Consider the following 21,991-nt stretch of genomic DNA (forward strand, 5'->3'; position numbering starts at 1 on the left):
CTCTTGTCTTCTGTGCATAGATGGAATCCTTCGGTAACATTTATCTTCAATATGTGTTTTGACTGCTTTAAAAACGACCGCAAGATGGCTCCCCTAGATTTTATTTCCTGATGACCAGAGGGAGCCGGACCCCTCATTATATCGTACGCCCCTGCTCTTGTTTTAAATATCTCCATTCGCTGGATTTGTCACTGGATCACTGAATTTGCCGAAATAGTTTCTACAAGTTAGCAATAGAATAGTTAGAAATTGACGAAGCAGATTTATTACTGAAAACGCGCCATGTCAAGTGATCTAAGCCATTGAACAGTTTCCAACAGTTAAAATCAACTGATGTTATCGTCGTGTTCTTTAAAACTACTTTCAAATCCCATAAGAATAATTCCAATTGATCAAGTTGATAAATAGAATACAAAACTTGTAATAAAAGAATTCAACTATTAGCTCGAAAGTATTGGTTCTATGAGGAATGGTCGATAGAATCTGTACCTGACCATGCAGCACGTCTTGGTTGGAAGATGACCCCTTCGACCATCTGATTTATATACGAAAATTCATCGATAACTTTATTGCCTCAAAGCCTGTACGTGTCGTTCGCGTTGGTATTTGTATCTCGTCCGATCGATGGGGCAAGAGGTCTTCGAAAACCCCGGACGACATTTCTAGGATTACTCTGCTATTGATGTATCTCACAATGTGGTAAATTCTCTTATAAGAAGAGGAAAACATTAATTTATATGTCAATTAAATTAATGATTCGTCAATGCGTACAAGTAACTTTTATCCTTTTACCAAGGTTTTGAGATAGGAGATACTATTTTCCTCTTCGCTTCAATATAATTCTTTCTCAGGGGTCCTATGGGCTGTCATAGGGAATTGTTTAAATTGTCTCGTCGAATATATGCCTTATTATTGATCATTAAACATCTTTGAATACTGCAGCATTGAATGGCTACTCAATGGCAAGGGCGCATGCGCTAAATAATTCGTAGACCAGCGTATAATGGGTCACCAAAGGCCCCTCGGGGGGCACACTTCGTCCGGCAGCGTTAGAAGCTATATCTGTGGTTATATTAAGTCATATTTTTTTGTAATTTGTATGAGAGAATCGACTTCCGAGAACATGTTGAAATAAACTATTGAGAGTTAGCGATCATTAGTAGGTAAATAATTGTTTATAACATTCTTGCCGTCTTCATCCTATTTCTCATACAATATTCTGGGTCTTCCAACATCCACAACCTGAGAATCTGAGATTAGTCCAATGTTATTAATTATTGTTAAATTACCTGGTGCCTAAATCGCGAATCGTGGCTGTCGAACAAGTGAAGTAACCTCTAAAGGATTTTCTGGAGCCCTGGCATTCCTTGACCCAGAACGCGCCAAAAGGTGAAGGCCTTCAACAGTATTGTCTCAGTTGTTAAAATGATCGTTCATTATTTATTCAAATATCTATTTAGTCGAGTATTTATTATCCAAATAACGGCATGTCTCAATTCTTTGATGAAATATATTCATGAACCCCGTAATTTGTGATGGGTTGCCTTCAGGATGAAAATTTTCACTTTATCAGACAAGGGGTCAACCATTTGTGTAATCATTGCGTCACTTCGAGTCACATGAAATCATGAAATCCCTCTAAAATCGTATGAAGCGGCCATCGTCTCCGAAGAAAAGAAGGGGCAAAGCTCCTCCAGGGTCTACATACAAATATGTGCAGCGATCCGGGAGCAGCGCCCCCTAGTTACTGAGAAATCTGTAGAAATAGAAAAAACAATGCCCATATCACAGAAAATGACGGCAATATGGCTTCTGCCCAATAGGATTTTACACTTTTTATATTCCCCTAAACCGCATTCAGGATCACGGTCCCCTTAATTCAGAAGTATTTTTCCCAGAATTCAGTAGTTTCCATTCATTTTCACAACAAAGTTGCACCGAATTGAATAATACTGCTTGATTTTTCTATGCACTTGTGAATTTCCAGTGCCGACAAGTTGTGAATTGTCAATGTAAATGTAACACGATAAAATTTCCGGAACGTAAAAAATCTGTTAACAGTGAAATCATCGAAGTCCCTCTGAAATCCGATGAACTCGGCAATCGCTAGCGAACCTCCTCAACCCTACGAGAGACCAAAATCAGTCTTCCTGGGTCCCTCGTAACCAGTTCCGTGTCTCGAAGACCATTTGACGAAAGACTCGAATCTCTCTGGGTCTTCATCAACGCAATACAAACCCTAATCTCCCATTGAAAGACCTGAATTTTCGCGACCGATAATGAAGCTCTGGCTAAAATGAAGTATTGATGCGTTAATTATGAATTAAACAGATGTTGAAGAAAGTGTATTACACTACAGGTGATGATGGAGAGGGGGGAATAATAAATTGGACAATGGAGCAGGGGGCGATAATCTAATGATCGGTTGATGGGAAAATTATATCGTCGGGTAAAATGGAATGAGCGGGGAACTGAATGACAAGCTAATTAACTAATGGGGTAAAACGGAAAGATCAGATAGCGTGTAACAAGCGTTACTCTCCCCCTCTTGGAGGAGGGCGGGGGGGGGGACTGACATGGGACAACAATGTCAATTGGTCGACATATTATCCTGGCTATGGGGTACAATGGAACAGTGGAGTAACATAGAGCAACGGATTGAAATGAATCTGCTACAACTCTTCATTCTGTCCTACTCCATTACCCACATTGGCTATTCATATTTTTTCCGTTTTTGTTTCGAGTCCAAATTCAAATCCATCGTCCAACTGGCCAGGCTGATTCATTATAATGGGTGTATATACCCCATCGTTCCATTTTACCTCGCCCTCCTATTTTGCGAGTTCACGTAGTTAATCCGATCATTGATGATATCCAGATATTCCGTTAATCACTTGGATTTTATTCAGCTATTATTTGATTCAATGTATTGATTAGGTTTTTGTCTCTGTGTTTAAGGGGTTATTCTCATGTGAACGCCTATATTTTACCACTTCTTCGGAATTTTTTTTTTATGCGACAACAAACGTCAATCATGTTGATTTTTCAATATATTTTTATTTGTATTTAGAAATATACGAAAAATTTTTTTTTTCGTTTTTTACATTTTTAACATATATTTTTTTTAAGTCAAAGTAGTCCCCAACAAAAAAAGGTAGTTCACTGGTCAAGGTGATAGCGGCTGTTCATGTTGTCTGAGATAAAAAAATCGAATGGATTATTATTCAGTAGATCTGTGGCTATCGTCCCTACCAAATATAATCAATTTCATTAAAAACAAAAAAAAATATCGAACTTCAAAAAAAAAATCACGAAAATCTCGTTCTTTTTCGTTACAAATCGTTTAAAAAAAATATGAAGATATTGTCGAAAATAAACAATTGTGGTAGGGACGATAACTATAAATGAGTAGAAGAACATATGTAAATTTTAAAGCAATCGGTTGAATAGTTTTTCTTGTAGGACCTTGACCGTTTCAGAAAATGATGATTCGAGAAAAACGCGTTTAAAGTTTAAAGCCTGGTAGACAATCACTTACGACACGTCGGCGACTATGAGTTGTAACTTATCAAATACTATGAATTTCGGTCTGAATTTTTCACAGCATGTTTTCAATAGGTTTTACTGTCAAAATATAAAAAAAAAATCGATTTTTTGAAGTGCTCACATGAGAATAACCCCTTAAAAGAGAGAGAGAGAACTCACCCGATAATAAAGTGAAGATTTCGAGAACATTCGAACTGAGGAATTCGTCTCGAACTTTCCAAAACCTCGGGTTGCTAATCCAATCAAAACAACCTTTGGGTATATAAAGAGACCCAAAAACAGACATTTAGCTCACTTATTCTCAAATAGTTCAACGGTCAACAGTGAATACGCAATTACGTCAACAAGCAATTCTCGATCGAATATACATATTTATTCGCAAGTTAGAACCGGACTCAATTTATATAAGAATAGTGTGTTCTCCATAATTATCAACTTGTACATCACCAATTAGAGCTAATCGCGAGGATAACTAATTATCAGTTTTAGTTATCAAATTCAAATAGTTTTCCTCAACATCCTATAGAGGGATGAAAAACCACCACGCGCTAAGATGCGTCCACTCAACGGACGTTTTAGCCAGTTCAACGTATTCGATTAACGGACGCACAAGTGCGCCTTATTCGATTCCCAATTTAAGTGAAACTCAATCCTCAACCGCGTAATTAATCTATCAATTCGAGTACATCACCAGTATTACGCGTAGTGAAACGAAGAAAATCACCTGTATAAAATTCTCTCAAAGACGCGAGGTCACGCCTCAATTATTTATAATAAACTAAGTGCATTATATAAACTAAGTGCATTATTTTCCCCACCGATCCCAAATCGGCGGCGCATCCTGTCTCCGTCTCAAACACGGAGAAATTCATTTGTGATGTTGTGGATACAAAATGGACTCCACGAAGAAGGTTATTCGAATATATTTTCCTATATTTTTCTGATGAAAAAAGTGCCGTGATTTCTTTTTTTCTGGGAATTTTGAGGCCGAAGCTTTGCGTTTACATATTTGTGTATGAAGCGGTTGATAAAAATTTATCGATAAATGATTCTTTGAATTTCCAAAATATATTTGGCGCTAGAAGAAAGTCGTATGACCCTTCCCATCACGAAATCTTTTCCAATTGAAAGACAAAGCCCCAAATAACCTCATAATTCGTCAATAAATCCTCATACCTCGTCAAGCGAGAATTTGCACTAGAATTAATTTTTTTTTTTCACTGCACAGAGTTAACTCATGTTTATTAATGCAATAATCCCCTCTAGAATAAACAGATAAAAATTTCACCATTGCATTTGATTAATCCCTTTCCACCGGACTCCCACATTTCCATGTCAATTGTTTATAAAACGTTTGTCATTGATTCACTCCTGGAATATTTTATTCATGACGTCATGCGTTTATCAGCAATAACTATTCATTTGCAACTATTCACAATGTGCCCCTGTTGGGGTTTAAAAGGGGCGACCCAGGTAGGAATTAATAATTGGATTAAGCCTGGAATGAAACATTGGATCAAGCTTGGGAAGTTCAGCTTCATCCAAGGGTGAGACCCAACATAGGCCCAACAGTATAAAGCAGGCCTGATCTAAGCTAATCTAAACGAAATGCTGGCGTTAAACAGGTCTTAGAATTGAATATTATCACATATTTATTTTATTTTCCATTTATAACATTATTATAAAAACCTGCTATCAAAGACTTAAACATAATGTTTTACAAACTTCGTATTGCATACATTAAGTCGTGCAGGTAATATCTATTCAATTAATCAACCAATAACATGAGGCAATTCCTGATTTTTTAAATGAAACTAAAAAAGTAAAAAATAATAATAAAAATAAGAAATGCCTTGGCCCTGTTGTCAATGCTTGACAATTGCTACCAGGGGAGCTAGTGGTTGCAGATATCGAAAGGATCCTGAGCAATGAGGCACCAGTATCCCCGGTTATTTCATTAATCTCCAACCCCATCATTTACGACATTTCCGATTATTCGAGTATCATTGACCGTCGGTCTGGGGATGATACGAGAGAAGATGAACGTTCGGTCGGGTTCATTTGGATATTGGGTTCCAACTAACCCAGGTTCACCCCGAAAAACCTCCTGTGGTGTGCGTTAACCCACAAAATTCAATGGACCACTGCAGTCCGAACCATCGGAACACGTAAATTAATTACTCAGCGGTTTTTAATCACATTTACCGAACACAGCAAAAAAAAAATAGGGTGAATTGGACATTGGTGAAGCCAATGGTATTTTCCGATATCTCTTGTTTTTTATCCCTCCCCCCGATAAATTCTTCCATTCACACTGTCACGTTCATTGGACATCAGAATGGACGAGGGTCGGAGCTCAACTTCTCTTTACCTCTTTTTTTTTTTCAGCACCGGCTCTTCCACATTTTTTTTCTATTTAGGAGAGCATCGAATGAGACAAAAAAAGATGCTGAAAGAAGCTAAGCCCATGTCGTTGGATGGCCTAGGGAGATGCGATATCCGTGCTAGGGACACATGACGCTGGGTTTATACGAGAATCCTGGAAGCATGGGAAACATAGCACCGTAGAGGCTTTAGTCGTCTCTCTCCGGGTGCGCGTTCCAGCGTCTCCCATAGTCGTTCGTTTTCTCCATCCCCCTTTAATCCCCCTCCCATCGCCCATTTCACCTCCGCTCCTTCTCCACCCAGGCCACCCCCCAGGTCCAACGCTCTTCGTCTGGCTCATCAAACCCAAACCCTGGAAAGGGTCTCACGTGTATTGGTGCCTCTCACGTACCAAGAGGGCACCGCACGATCGATTCCATCGTGGCTCTATCTGCCGAATTACCATCCACCACACCACTGCCAACCACCAAGTGTCGCTCTTACCGGCTGTCTCCTTCTCACAACTCTCTGTCTCGGTTGGTACCTTTGGATATTCATCCCCTGCCCCCTTTCAGCCCCACCGCGTCCCAATGGTCACCACCTGAAACCCTGGCATCTCTTAGCTTCCTTTTGGTCGCCCACTCCAGGCACCGCTGAATCTATCAAGCACCCTCACTGGCTGTCCTCGAATTCGTACGTGGTAAGACGACAAAATGTGCCTTCCAGCAACATATGACGTTTATCCGAAATCACCCAAATAGCTTACTTGGTGACAGTTGACAGCTTTTTCCTTTTTGACCGATTTTTGATTCGCTCACTTCTATTCCAAATTACGTAGAGTGTTATGGTACGCGAAAAACTGATGTTTTTCATCTCTCTTTTTACTTCTTTTCAGAGAAGGGAACAAAGAGAAAAGAATTTTTTTCATTCGGCGCAATTATCATTGCCATTTACTTCATTGAGTGCCAGCTGCCACTAGTCCTTGTAGTTTCTTGCAAAAATGAATGAACTTGCAGAAATGTTTCTTAGTGAGTTTGGAATTTTTATTCATATTGCTCTTGAATGGAAGCCTTATATTTGACCCATTTTTCGCTTCTCGAAGTTCAATTGCAAGTTATGAAGACTGTTATGAACCGCGAAAAAATAATGTCTGTTATATCCTGTCTGTGTGTATGGGCTAGAAGTTGGAAAATTCTAAAAAAATACGGTAACATTTGTAGCTAAATATCTGAATTTTCAACTTATGATAGCTATCATTAACCTTTACTGTGATGTCTCGTTTCAAATCGCTCGGTCTAGTAGTTCTGGAGATACAGCAACTTTTGTCAATTTCGTTTTACTTCAATATCTCCAAAACTACCGCAAGGACTTCCCTATTTTTTCAAAACTCCAACACTCGTCTCAGTGGGTTCTATGTATATCGATCGCAATATCCATAGTTTTTGGGTGAAATTTTTAGATATCGCTGTTTTTAGCTTTTATCAGCATAAACGTTGGGAGCATCATAAATTAACAAAAAATTCACATAACCAGTTGAAATTCTGTACACACTGAGAGAAAAATATAATTTTGCCAATCGTATTTATTATGGACAAACAGAATACCGAAATTGCCATTGGAAAATCCGCTTTAAATTCTAGTCAGAAGAATATTTAATTGGCGAAATTACATCTGCTATTTTGGATGAACCCAATGGGTCAGACTGTTCCAGCGATATTACGTCCTCTGCGTGATCCTCATCGGTTCTCCAGTTTCATCCAAGTCATTGTGTCGGTTTGACTCAAATCAATTTTTAAGTTTAATTCAAGTTTTGGTTTCATTCAGACCTATTTCTAATTTTCATGCAGATCGATTTTCAATTTTAATTCAAATTGATTTGTCCCCAAATTTCCGATGTTCATTATCGATGAGGTTCTCTTCAGCACATCTAAGAGACTGAAGAGGGGGGGGGGGTTGTACATAAATAATTCAGAATTCCATGGCCGTAGAGAGCCATTGTTTCAGGGAAAATTCGCTATCTCCTTCAGTTTTCCTTAGCAAAAACTCATCGACAAACTAAGTGCACTATACGGAGAGAAATTTCTACAAAAAAGTATGATGCTAGCAGGGAAAAGAAGGTGCAAAGTGCTAGCCATGAGAAAATTCGAGGGCTGGTACTAGAAATTTCATTGACTTAAACGTCAATTTTTACCCGAAATTGTATGAAATATTTCAAAAAATCCCCGGAAATGTTAGGAGATTGTGATTTTCTGAAGTATTCTTACCACTATTTGTATAGAACCCCCAGCCCCAACACTCAATCACAAACATCTTTTGTCTAAAACCTTATCCCCATTGACGAAGTCCCATAACCCCAGATCGGCTCAAATCAAGTAGAAAAATCCACTTAAGTCAGACTCAAGAATCATATGATATGGACCGCAAATTCATGTGAATCAGATCGAATAATTGGTGAGAATCAAGTCGAATCGATTATGGGATAGAACACATAATGTTCGAGTGTATTAGCTATGTATTAGGCGAAAGATAAAAAGTTCCATATAATTTTCTTATTATTTTCCATGTAATTTCCACGAGAGCAGTTTCGGATTTTTCGATACGTTAATGTTTTTGAATATTGTGAATTGCAGAATATTCCAACTTATTGCATGAGTAAAATTCGAAGAGATATTTTCCATAATTGAGGATTTATCTCATAAAAGAGTGATTTTAGAAGAAAACGCCAAGAAATTTTGTTTGTAGCTGATGAAATATCTCTACAAAAAGATCTCTAGGCATTTTCTCATAACATTTACCGTTTCAGAGATAAATCCTCAATTATGGAAAATTTTAATTTTGATTTACTACAGTTTACCACTTCGCTACTGATATGATTTATTTTATTTTTATTCATTTTTATATTTCCCAATTTTTTGTATTTTATTCAATTTTTTCCTTTTTAAGTTTTTGATTTTAAAGCTTTTCAGTGTTACGAACGTGTCGACAAGTGTAGAGCGACTTATGTCAGAGACTGGACTGTTATAAGATACTAAGAAACGGGTTTTCAAAATTTTGAATATTTTCGAGAGATCCAGAAGTGGCTTTTTCCTCCCGTAAAATTGATTCAACCTTACAATGTTGACAACTAAATTCCGTCATGGGACGTAATAAATTGATGAGTTCCATTATCCCACGACCCATTATTAATTGTCCGAATAGGCCCTTTGCTACTAATCAATAGTCCATCTGTGTGTTATTTTCCCTAGCAACGACTTCATGAATTAACAACTATTTGATAATCATATAATCATATTTAATCCTCCCATTTGTTCCTGGTTAATTAGCACATCCGAACATATTACCGCCATTAGTGGTCAAAGCGAAAATAATGATTAATTTTTCATTTCAAACAAACTGATGTCATTATCCAAGATTCTATGCATTTATTAATAAATTTATCATCATTTACTTCATTTTATTTGTATTTATAGGACAATATGCCATTATTTTCTATTCTCCTTGTCTTCAAGTGATTAATCATTAATTAACAATAAATGCAAAGGAAGTTTAGCATGAGAAGATGATTAAAAATTGTTCAACCAATAAAATGATTCGTTTCATTTTCAATATTTTTAACGTCGAGTTTGAATGAGAAAAATTCAATATAAAATCATAAAAATTGTTACTAAATTCCATTCTCATTTTTAAGTTCCTTCGTTTGATTTCATTCTGACTCATCATTTAATTCGCTCCAAGGAATATTTTCTTAAAATATCAATTTAGAACAAGTAGTTGCTTAAGTCTATACACTTACCCAAGATTTATCGCATATAATACCACAAGAGCTCCGAAATTATCGGATATTTCCCGATAGGTTCGTTGCAAACAAATGAACGTGTCAAGTTTTCCAGTCTAAAAATCACGAGCGCGAAGCGCGAGTGATTTTTCTGGAAAACTTGACAAGCTTATTTATTTGTAGGGAACCTTGAGGGAAATATCAGATAATTTCGAAGTTCGAGTGGTATTCGGGGGATTATTTTTTGCATCCAAATCTTGGCCGATAGAATTGCACCATGAGACATAATTTTCAACGAATTGCCATTTAATCTGTCAGATACAATTGAGGGTTACTTCAACATTTGTTTTTTTTTATATATATCAACATGCAAAATTTCCAGTGTAATTTTCAAGAATATCCGCTGAAATACCGTGTTGACTATACAAAATAACGTCGAATGGTGCAATCCTATTGGCCAAGATTTGGATGGGAAAAATAATCAGTAGTAATACCCCAAGACCTTCAAAATTATCGGATATTTCCCGAGAGTTTCGAGCTTCGCGCTCGGGTTTTTTAACCTGCGAATCTTATCCCGATCGGTGCTACGCAGGGAAACTGGAGGGAAATATCCGATTAATTTTGAAGGTCGAGGGGTATTTGGCTGGATTATTTTTTTCATTCCAATTTCAAACAATTAAATGTGTGGCATTTCACGTCATATAGTATGGTTTTTCACTCGTAGTTGTGGCTTCTCCAGCGTATATTTTCTGTGTGCACAAAATGCAGAGAATTGTTTCCAAATTGTGGCTTTTGTCTTCACTGTATAATTAGGAACATTATTTTTAATTTTTCGATCAATAATCCCCAAGGATTCTCCTCCAAATCTGCTCATGTCGAGGTAAAGTCTTTGAACTTGATTTTTTGTAATGACAGTTTTGGGGTTTGAAACGCGTACAAATTGTTTATCGGATATTTTCATTGCTTAGCAACAAACAGGGAAATATCCGAAAAATATCCGAAGTAAAACTCTCTTACTTGTACCACGTGACGGGAAATGCCACCATTTGATTGGTTGAAATTGGGATGAAAAAAATAATCAAGAATAATTATTTTTCAAACTACAGCCGGAGGTGATTCCGCAACGATCGATTATCCAAACAATAATATTTCCTTTAACTTCTTCACTTTCTATCTGAATTACGATTGGCTTTTTGATACTCTCGTCCTAAATTTCCCTGCCAAAGAACTTTTGACTCCCGGCGAAAAAAGAATGGAAAGAAACGAAAATGTTCTGAAATTTTCTTCATCAGGAAATTGCCGGCTAGTACTGTCATTCAGCTATTAAAATTTCACGAGTGGGATATGCTGTCCACTGATGATGCAGCAATTGGTCAATGTCAAAGGTGAAAACTTTTACTCGTTCGATGTTCGATAGCGAGGAAATAAAATTTCCCGGTGTCACATAACTCATTAATTTATGATATTAAATATATCAATGGTGACCTGCAACTTTGGCGTTAAAAAGTTATCAGAATAAAAGGTGCTGTTATATTTTTCTCGCGTTGTAACATCGTACAATTAAAGTGAAGAATGATTAATGGTTGGCGCAGAGACAAGTGCTGAAGTTTTTTCAATTTTTTTCTCGTTGGATGAAGACGAGGGGATAAATAAAAGATCATATGTCATGGGATATAGTGGAAAAGACTGGCCACTCGAGAGATAAAGAGAGATACTTTTGGTAAATAAAATGGCTGGTCCAGGAGGAAGAGATTGCCCGTCTGCTTTTTTTTTCATTCATCCTCATTTCCGAATAGTTCCATCCATGTTTTTCTTATCTCGTTCGCTCCTGCCCTCGGCACTTTGGGATTATTCGTTCATTTCTCCTCTCTATCTGTGATGTGTTACTGGACTTCTCAAACATTTATTTAGGTTAAATACCGAAGAGATGGTTGAAAATATTTTTCTTTCATCTCCAGGTTAATCTACGTTACTATATTTAACATTCAACTTTGTTTGATGTTTCTGGGGAGTGAATTATTACAGCAGCAGCCAATAAAAACTGGAGATATATGAGAGTCAGGTGGAAAGAAAAGAAGAGAAAGTGAGATGATTAAATTGGGAATAGCAATTAAGCAGTGTCAGGCAAAATTATTCATATTTCTGACTCTGCTCCTGAGTTGAATATTAAAGTGATAGGTCTGGAAAATATAAAATGAAGTCTAACCGTACGAATGCTCCGGGAGTAGCTGAATATACCGACTCTTTTTTACTCTCCAACTTCACTTCTTGGAGCATGAATTATTCCTACAGATAAAGATGAAAGAAATGATAAAAACTACAATATATGCATCTTTGTACAATGTTTTTTTTTTATTCTTTATTATCTTAGTCGGTATTTTGACACGGGTTATTTTTACGAAAGATAATATCTACCCTCTTCATAGCTTATTATCAATATTATCAATTTTCACTTTTTTCAAATAAATTTATCTGTCCATGAGCCACACCAGCACAACTCTTCTCACCGTGCAAACTGGTGTAATGCACTGAAAATAAACTGAAAAATTGGCCTAGCTCTTTCAGTCAAAAGATTATTTCTGACAACATAAAAAATAAAAAAAAATTCTCAGGTAATGAGTTTTTTCCCTTCACACTGTACCGTAGCTTCCTTTTGTTTCATTCCTTTTCCTGGCACATGTCCCCGACAGAGAGACAGAAGGTGTCTTCCATGTTTCAAGAGTTTACTATTTCACACTTTCTCATTTCCAACCACCCCATTCTCCCCTATTTTCCCCGTACTCTCCCTCCACTCTCTCCCATCCCACCATCTAGTAATGGATATTCCAACTCTGCTACTCTCCTCGTCTAGCAAAAGATTTCGTCACTCAACCGAAAATTATGTTATTGTCACAATGTCGCTCAATTATCCCACCGCAAAGTTGTTGTTGCGATTTATGGTAATTTGTCTACTGTTGATTCCAAGTTGCTCCATCACTCAAGGACGGTGGTTGTTCCTTCGCTTCCTCCAAAAATAACAGAACGCAATTCCATATTTATACAGCCACGTAAACTTCTTGCAATCATCTCATCGAGAATTAATGCAAATTTCTGGCTTTCAGGGCTTTTAGTTATTCTCTCACCTCGAATGGTTGTTTTTTCGTCGCAAGAACTTGTAAACCATTTCATTCTTACTACCTTCACATTGATTCATAATTCCATCCTTCAGCATCCCTCAAAGAAGGTCACCATAGTTCAGTCGTGGGTGTTAATGTGTGTACTTCAATATTCTCATGCCTGTGATATCTGTCTCGACGGCGTAGGCTCGCCCGGCGTGACAGTACAACAGTGAGAGCAGCAGCTGCACCGAGAACAGCACCAGCAAGTACCAACATACCAGGATGAGCCCCCCTAGGCTCTGATATTCTTCCGTCGGTTTCAGTCGCATGTCCATTCAATTCTTGGGCCATCGTATTGGTAATGGCATTAGCAAGAATGTAATTCTGGGGCGTATTCTCTGTTTCAGCATCTACCAGTGGAATTATATCATCCGGTACAGGAATATAGCTGCGAGTCCTCGAATCCCATATTATTTTTTTGGAACTTTGTGGCTTTAGAAGATTATTGAAACTATGACTTCCATCTGTCGTGTGAATTCCGTTTTTATTGAGAGCGATTGCTGTGGGTTTGATCCGCGAATCTATCCGATTACCAAGAATTTTTCGCAACTTGTGACGCTCCACTAATGAAGCACTGATGAGCTTTCCGGATTCCATTGCTTTACGGCTTCCCGGCTTGTCGAATTTCCCTGTGAGTTCACTCCTATCGTTAGCTTTGTCATGATTCAGCGGAGACTGGAGCTTTTTCTCGGATTTAAGCTGATGGGAATTATCATTTTCATAATATACAGTCTGCGAAGTAGCAGACATTTCCTCCGAGGTTTCTCTGTCTGTGTTTAATTGAACAGAATGAAGCTTGTGCTGACGTCCGTCAGCAGTTGCGTCTTCAATTAAAGTAATATTCACAATTTCGTTAATCACAGACTCAGTACTAACTCTCACAGTGGCTTTTATGGAAGACACATTTAACACATCGATATCTGACAAGTCCTTGGTGATCAAGTCATCCAATAAATCCGTTGTTGTACTGAGAGTAGTTGATGTTGTAGTCGTTGGTGGTGGTAAATCCTGGAGTCTAGTGTCGCCGAATTCATCAATGGTATAGCACTTAGCAGGTGGTTGTATCTCCTCATGCTGTCTAATCCATTCGCCCAACCAAAGAATATCACCGCTACAGTTCCACTGATTATCAGCGAGACCAAGTGTTTGCAGCTGTGGTAAAAGATACACAAGGTCAGATCTGATGTTTGTGATATTGGTGTTGGCCAAGTTTAGAACATGCAAACTCTTGCAAGCAGATAAAGCTGCATTGTCAGCGAGTAGTTGAGCAGCTAATGCTGGACTGTCTGAGACATCCAGGTAAATAAGATGCTCTGGTGTTGGTACGGGAAATGCCATGTCACCACGTCTCTCATGTTCCCATTCTAGTTGTGTCAACCTCGACATGCGTAGCTTGGTTAGGCTTGTTGGGCCGGCGAGAGTATTTGCTGGTAGTTGCTTAATTGGATTATTCGATATATCGAGCTCTGTTAGGAGAGGTAGTTGACTTAAAGCACCCTGCTCAATATTCTCTATCATGTTATTATCTAATATGAGGCTGTGTATATTATCAATTCCATTGAGATCATCGAATGACACGTCTTCAATGACATTGCCATGTAAGTTAAGATGAATAAGACTATTGGGTAATCTCTTGGGTATGAATTTCAATCTATTTCCTGACAAGTTCAACTCCTCGAGTGTCTCCAATCGGCCAAGGGCATCCTCTTCGACAACATTGAGCAAGTTGTCTGATAGATCTAGAATTTTCAACAGTGGATAACCATCAAAGTCACCATCACGGATGCACGTGAGCTTATTACCAGCCAGTCTGAGTGCTCTAACGCTCCTTGTGAGAGCAGCTGGAACTCGTAAGAGACCCGTACGCGATGCATCAACAGTCTCTAAACGTCTTCCGGTACCCAGTAGTAATGAGACGTCACGTTCCATGAGAGGATTTTCAGCCAATCGAAGTACCGAGAGACCTGGCAATGGTTGCAGCGCTCCGGATGCTGCTTTGGTCAAGCCATTTCTCGAAACGTCCAATTCTCGCAAACGACCGAGTGCCTCAAACCATCTCGCTCCAAGGATTTTCAACTGATTTCCACTGAGATTCAAAGTTTGCAATGATGACAGATGTGTCAGTGTTGCATCTGGCAGTTGAATTAAACGATTATCTGATATATCAAGATATTCCAGTGCCTCCAACCTAGCAAATGCATCCTCATTCACTGTATCAATAATATTATCTCGTAGATGTAAATGCACTAAAACGGTAAGCGTCCTAAATGCATTAGCCGGTAATTCACTCAGTTGATTTCTCGATAAATCCAATATTTTTATATCACTCTCATCAGGAAATTTCACGTCACTCAAGTCCACTAAATCATTACCAGATATATTCAACACAACAAGTCCACATACATGAGGCAGGGTAATATTGGATTCCGATAATGATACGTTGACAACAGTAAGCTCACTCAGACATATCAATGAGGAATTCTCCAATTCCCTGAACATGCTTGTCACCTGTTCGACACCGGCCCCACGAATAACTAAACTTTGAACATTGTTAGGGAGTGTGTCTATCACGGCTATACCCTCGAGGCACTTGACCTCAACTATTGTACTTGTGTCATTTCGTGACCAAATGTGGCACTCACAAGGTGCATGATCATCGGTCAGTGCTGTTACCCTATCCAAACACTCGATATTATTCCATGAATTGGTGGCATTGCTGATTATTGTGTTATTGGTAGATTCTGATGATCCAGTGCATGCTGATATACTCGCCACGAAGGCGAAGGCAACAGTCAACATCCACATCGCAACACCATTGAATACCATAACCACTATCGCTACCTTTCACGTATCACTTCGCCTATTGCGTTTATCAATTCTGCTTATTTTATCAACTCGTTTAATCCATGTATCCGTCATTGTCCTGTAGCAACTTATGTGTCTCAATGACAAGCGATCACAGAGTCTCATTCGCTATTTTCTCGAAATTCAAAGTCAACCGAATTCAATTCATATTTTTTTATCGCGCCGGCACAGAATGTTATGGTACGTGACAAATGCATTGATGATTCGACTAATGCTGTGCGAGCTTCAGTGAGTCGCACGTAGAACTGATTCGGCACGACTGTATGCCATTTAGCTACACCCCTCTCTAACTCACACGACGATATCTTCCCCCCCCCCGTCCCTTCACCAACTACCCTCTCTTCAAGCACTACCACTAGCTTGCTACCAGTCGCAACGGCCACCACTGCCACTAGCCGTCGCTTTTGCTCTCGAACTCGATAAGGGGGATGATGCGCAAGCGCACTATCATCAACACTGTACCAAACCAAGAAGGTGTACACAAGCCCTTCTTCATATCTCCGTCTCCCTCCTACAACAAAATCCCCTATTCCAACCCTCTCATTTCACTTCACCAGTTTATGCTCTTTCGTTTCCACTTCCACTTCTACTTCGTATCTCTCACTTGATGCCACGCTATGTGCCGACCAACGGGCGAACCAAATGTCGATTTCACGAACCGGCTGGCTTACTTCCTTGGAGTCGTTGCTCATCTGATAATAATTGCCCCAGAAAGGTTATATAGTTTGGACAACGATGCCGGAAGATAAAAGCACACGACTGGTAAGACGACTGGTCCTTGTGGCTTCATCTTCTCCCCTCTCTTTCATCCCCTCTTTTAGATGATGGAGTACATATTTCACCATCGCCAAAGCAATTGTTGGCGTGTAATTGGGTGGAAATTATCAAAATAGGTTGACTTATGAAAACCCGGGGTAAATACTTGGCTTTGACTCGGCTGTTTTTGCATTTGATGAGATCGCTTTACTCAAGTTTTGGGCTTAAGGCCTTTATCCGTGAATACATATATACTTTGCATTATTGCTTCTCTTCCAATTTTATATCAATCGATTCTCCCCCTTTAAAATCCAAACCCATATTCTTGTATTGTGGAACTTAACCCCATCTAGTCGGAAGGCACCGAGGCCATTTCGTGCTTCTTTATTGTGTCTACCACCTGATCCTAAAAGGTCGGATTCCCATAGCTTTTCAAGCATTCCTTATATCTCCTCTGGACGTACATTTCAATTTCCTATATTTTCTATGAAATAGTATTTTATATTTGATGTATATCCTCACCGTGAATATGCAAAATCCATTCCAATTTAAAATGACGGCAGCGGATGTCATATAAAGGAGAAATTGTTTACGATTGTATTTTGCATTTCTCAAATGAGTGGGAAACAATTACGGGCTCTAGCTTTATTGTTTCCTCTATATTTCTGTCTATAAACGTGAGGCAGGAGAGTGGGATGTGAGGAAGGGCTGTGTATGACTCATGAGTACCAAATGCACGAGAAGCATTTGCATAATATTCAAATGTCCAATAGTCATACCAAATGCGTCTCACGATTCACCTGGACGAACGTGTCCGCTTCTTGGCTTTTGGAGTTGTATTTATTGATGGGGTTGTAGGGAATGTATAGGCTGTTGATAATTTTAAGCAATTTTATCGAGAGTTGAGTACGCACAGGTGGTCGTTGAGCTGGATGACGGAAAATCCGTTGTGTCTGAAAATAGGGGTAGGATACAATATTATATCGTTTTACGCTTTTGTGGTGCATTATGAGGGCGAGGAATATAGTTCGCTAGAGTATCGTGATTTCACATGGAGAGAAAGGTTATAGAAAAATTATGTAGAAAATTCCAGATAATTTTATTATGTGAGACGAACCGTCGAGTGAAATTATAATTGATTCAACGTTTACCGATATAAAAGGGGTTGTTCTCTGTGAAGTAGAATTTGTAGTTCGTGAAAACATGGGAACGAACAAACGTGAAACTTTATACCGTGTGAATAATAGCGTTTTTTGTTATACGGTTTTAATTTTACAGGAGAAGGAATAATAGTTGCAGTAGAATTTTTGATCATGTGGATTACTATTTAATTTAGAATGGAATTGTGTATGGAATTTTGGATTTTCCATGTTAGCTTATCACTGATTTTTTAAATCGAACAAACTTGGCTGTAAGTGACGTCGGTTTTGGGATACCGATAGAATGACCGATTTTGTGATATAATATTCACATTGTAGATGAAGTCTTCATCGGTTTTAAAAAGTCGTTTTTGGTTTATTTATTTTTCCTGATGATTTACATCTAAAAAATAAAGAAAAAAATTAATAGAAAATGCAAAATGCACGGTAATGCAATTTGTTCCATCTCACATAGATGAAACTAGTGAAGAAAAGATATTCCATAGATTCAACATACAAATAGTTATTTCCTTGCCGAAGAAAGTCCATTTCTTACCCTTAAATTTCCTTTCAGGAAGATCAAAAGAGATCAGAAATCGTCCACTTTTAACAAATACCAGAGATGCTACGTTTAAGTCATAACATTGAACATGCGGAAAGTCCTCTCTGACCCTTTTTTTGCTATTTGAGGACTTTTCGCCAAAAGTCTTGAAATCAACCCTCAGGCTACTTCACAGATGTTCATACCTCTTCGTCCTCTCCAAATTTCGCCCAATGCACAAACCCAAAAAAAAATCTCTGCACCTTTATTTGCTATCTACAATGCTCACATTCGAAAATTTATATTTGATCACATCCCTTCTTACTCATAAATTTCAAGAAAAAAAGAGAATTAGAGTTCGTTAGTCTCCCGCCATCGCAGAGACATGACATTCCCCTTTGCGCTCCGGCCAAACTAAAAGTTGTATAAACGAACTATCCGTAATTGTCAATTAATCAGTTCAGTGATTCGTACACCAGTAAGCGGACAAACAGAATTACAGATTACGTCACTACTTCCGTAAATAATCTTTTTTTTTTGCTACAGTAATACGTTAATCACTCTTTTTTCTCATAAATATTGATCTGACTTGACACTTGAAAATATTGTTTCTACTTGATTGACATTATTAGACTAATATCGTTAAATGTTGAAGTATGACATGCGAAAATCCATTCAACTGTTCCTGACAATATTAATAAAAAAATTCCATCAATGGACCTGCGTGTGAAATTCACATGTGAATATTTTCTAAAAGCGAATGAAAAAATTTGAGATAATAAATTCCCTTAAAATTTAACGTATCATTTCCTAGCATATACCTGAGACAGAACTGAAATTATCTTCTGTATACTTTTACAACAATCGTTAATTTATTGTCGACTATCTATCCGGTAGGTTGGTAAAGAAAAAATCCGAGAGAATGGCCAGAAAAATACCATTTATCGTGATGTCCCCGACGTTTTTACAGGCTCACTCCTTCTACTCTTCTCCCCCCTGCCCCCACTTTCACCCTTCTCCCTTCCGTCTCCTTTTGCAGTAAAAAAACGCTTGCACAAGCGTTTATATTGCCAGACCAAAGTACAGCGCGTCCTGAACGTTTCGTACCGAACAAATTTGCTCTTTCATACGTTTGTTTTTTTTTCTCTTCCATTCAGTTACGTATTTTCTGTTTTATTCTCTGAAGCTATTCTCACCATCACTCTGGGTGACCTGTCCAAGCGTATGTCCATGGCGGATGCTATTCCACTCGCATCGTACACCCGGTGTAAAGAGAATTTAAATTTAGCCTTGCTCAGGGCATCGCTCAAAATGGCCACCTCACCTTGAAAGGGTTCAGGGGAATAAAAAGTCGACACTGAGATGACGACCAAGGAGACGGCGGGCAACGAGGGGTAGGGGGATGAATTGTAAAGTGGGTTAAAAGGTGGATCTCGGGGGATCGAAACAGGAAATGACAAAGAACGACTTTTAAGTTGGGAAATCGTCTGTTATAGAAAACAGTTATATAAATAGTTACAACAGAATAGGGAACGTTGAATTGACAGTACAGATGAATATAAAACATATTGTATTATATAGGATTATGTAATGCATGTGATAATATACATGTATACTGTATAAGATGAAGAGAAATAGTAGAAACTACGTAACTAGAGACGTACTCCGTGAGCAGATGTCATTTCTTGTCAGTTTTTGTAGGAAGGGGAGGGAATTATTCAGAAGCCATTGTGAAATTTCTTCGCTTACCGCGAAAAAGGGATGAAATGGATCCGTAATTTTCCCGGAACGAGTCGATTCTAAGTGGAAGTTCCACAATTATTGCTGCGTCGAGTGTAAAAATTCCTGGACGTTGAATACTTTTTACGAAATTAGTCCGCGATTTTTACGTCTCTGAATAACTACATTTTCGTTACTCAGGCGCGGAAAACGCTAGCTATCCGCCTGATTTGAGGACGATAGGTTAGCTATTATAACACCGGACTCCACCGACATACATGACAGCTCCTAGGAGTATAGGTACTGCCTCCTAGGAGTATAGGTGCTTACCTACCCTCCGCTAAACGCCTCTAACGGAGACTGTCGTAACTTCGGAGTGACATGAGCGATGGACGATAGCAATACAAAGATAACCCTAAATCTCCACTTTTCAGGTTGCTCAAATTTTAGCATATTTACTACATCTGACAAAGAAAATCGTCCATAAAAACGTTTTATAATATTAAAGCATTATTAATCTTTTAGTATTTGGATTAAGACGCGTATTCTTTAATTTATATCCCCCCCGGCTCGGCTCGCCTCGACTTCGACTTGTCACGCCTCGTGCTGCAAACTTCACACTTCTCACAATCCTCCACCTATCGTCCTCATACCATAATCTACTATTTGGTCACTGCTGCTACATTCAGCCCGTGCCGAAAAGTACCTTTTTGTTTACTAGTAAACGAAATGTCAAAACTTGTAAACGAAAAGATTTTTCGTGTACTAGTAAACGAAAGATGGTACAGTTCACCACTCCCTGACCGTAACATCACTAATAAAAAGTATAGTTCGGATAGATGTGCGACGGGGTGTTTTAACTTAACTTGACAACTGAGCACTCGTTATCACCCCGTCACACTTGTATCGAAATATACTATTTCACGAACGGACGGGATTCGTGATTCATCGGGTATTGCCGGGCCGTCTAGGTGGAGGGGGAAAGCTGATTGCTTGGGTTTTTGGAGGGAAATCGAATCGTGTGGTGTCATAAGAGATGTCCAAATGAAATCAAAGTTGAAATTGTAATGACGGATCGAATGTAAGATTATAAGTATAATTAAAGTTATTTTATACAGCAGTAATTTTATTGTATGTCGAGATGCGACCTTATTACTGGCTTTATCAGGCGTTCCCATTTTCAATTCTAACCTCGAATTCTCCTATGTTACAAGAAACTGTTTGTCATGTGTCTTGTGGTTGACTTGTCTCCAATGCTTGCCATTTGTTGAGAGCAATCGTTTATTGGTGTCCTTTTTGTTTAAATTTCTTATAGTTTATTTGACCATGGGCGACATTAGTCTACGAGAGATGAGCAACTACTTATGACTCACCACGTCAAAAGATATAGTTAAGAGGAGATATTCAATTTAATTCTTACATTTCTTTTCTAGTAGTTTTTACTGGTTATTTCTCTCCGTCTGATATATATAATATAATTTTAATTGTTGAAGTAATGATTGAGATGGTAATATTCAGATCCACGTAGTAATGGAGATAATTAAATACTTAGAAAGGTCAAACAATAATTTTCCTTAATTTTCAAATCCTCTAGAAAGTCAATTCGTTAAATATTAATGATAATCAAACCTGAAAAATCAAATAAACCTTAATTTCCAATTTAAATCAACGATCCCGTCATCGATGTGATCTTCAATCGAGTTGAAAACTTTCAAAATTTTAAACCCAACTGTCGTTTATTTTTTGACAAATCGCTAACACTGCAATACCAGAAATATTATTGACGTCAACCCTGGACTACGTTTCGTACAGCCTGAATCACACTGAACAAAGTGTAATTGACGTTCGAGTTTTCCTGCCTGATGGCACATATTCATCTTCTCCTACCACGTACTACGTAATTTCCTCAAATACGCAAGAATAAAATGAGGGAATTTTTTTGGTGCTCCATTTTTATGTTGATGAGACTTAGGTGAAAGTCAAAAGGTCCCTCTGCCTTCGGCAAGAATGAATTCATTTCACTCTTGCCTAAGGAAAGAAAGGGACCGTAATAAGTTTTATGGAATAATGGAATCAGTTTTATTCGTTGCGCCGAATGAACACAATTTTCTCAGTCAAACCCAAGACT

At 38.3% G+C, this 21,991-nt stretch overlaps 2 protein-coding genes across 2 annotated transcripts in view; one reads left to right on the forward strand and one right to left on the reverse strand.

Annotated features, from left to right (window-relative positions):
• LOC135159777 (protein timeless homolog) overlaps positions 1-21,991 on the forward strand; it is a 328,531-nt gene that overhangs the window by 109,272 nt on the left and 197,268 nt on the right. The window lies entirely within an intron of this gene.
• On the reverse strand, positions 11,996-16,003 carry LOC135171626 (slit homolog 3 protein-like). The gene has a single exon (XM_064138255.1). It carries the CDS (start codon positions 15,667-15,669, stop codon positions 12,910-12,912), a length of 2,760 nt encoding a protein of 919 aa, XP_063994325.1. The 5' UTR covers positions 15,670-16,003; the 3' UTR covers positions 11,996-12,909.

Source organism: Diachasmimorpha longicaudata, chromosome 2, assembly GCF_034640455.1.
Source record: "Diachasmimorpha longicaudata isolate KC_UGA_2023 chromosome 2, iyDiaLong2, whole genome shotgun sequence".
In the NCBI taxonomy this organism is placed as follows: Eukaryota; Metazoa; Arthropoda; class Insecta; order Hymenoptera; family Braconidae; genus Diachasmimorpha; species Diachasmimorpha longicaudata.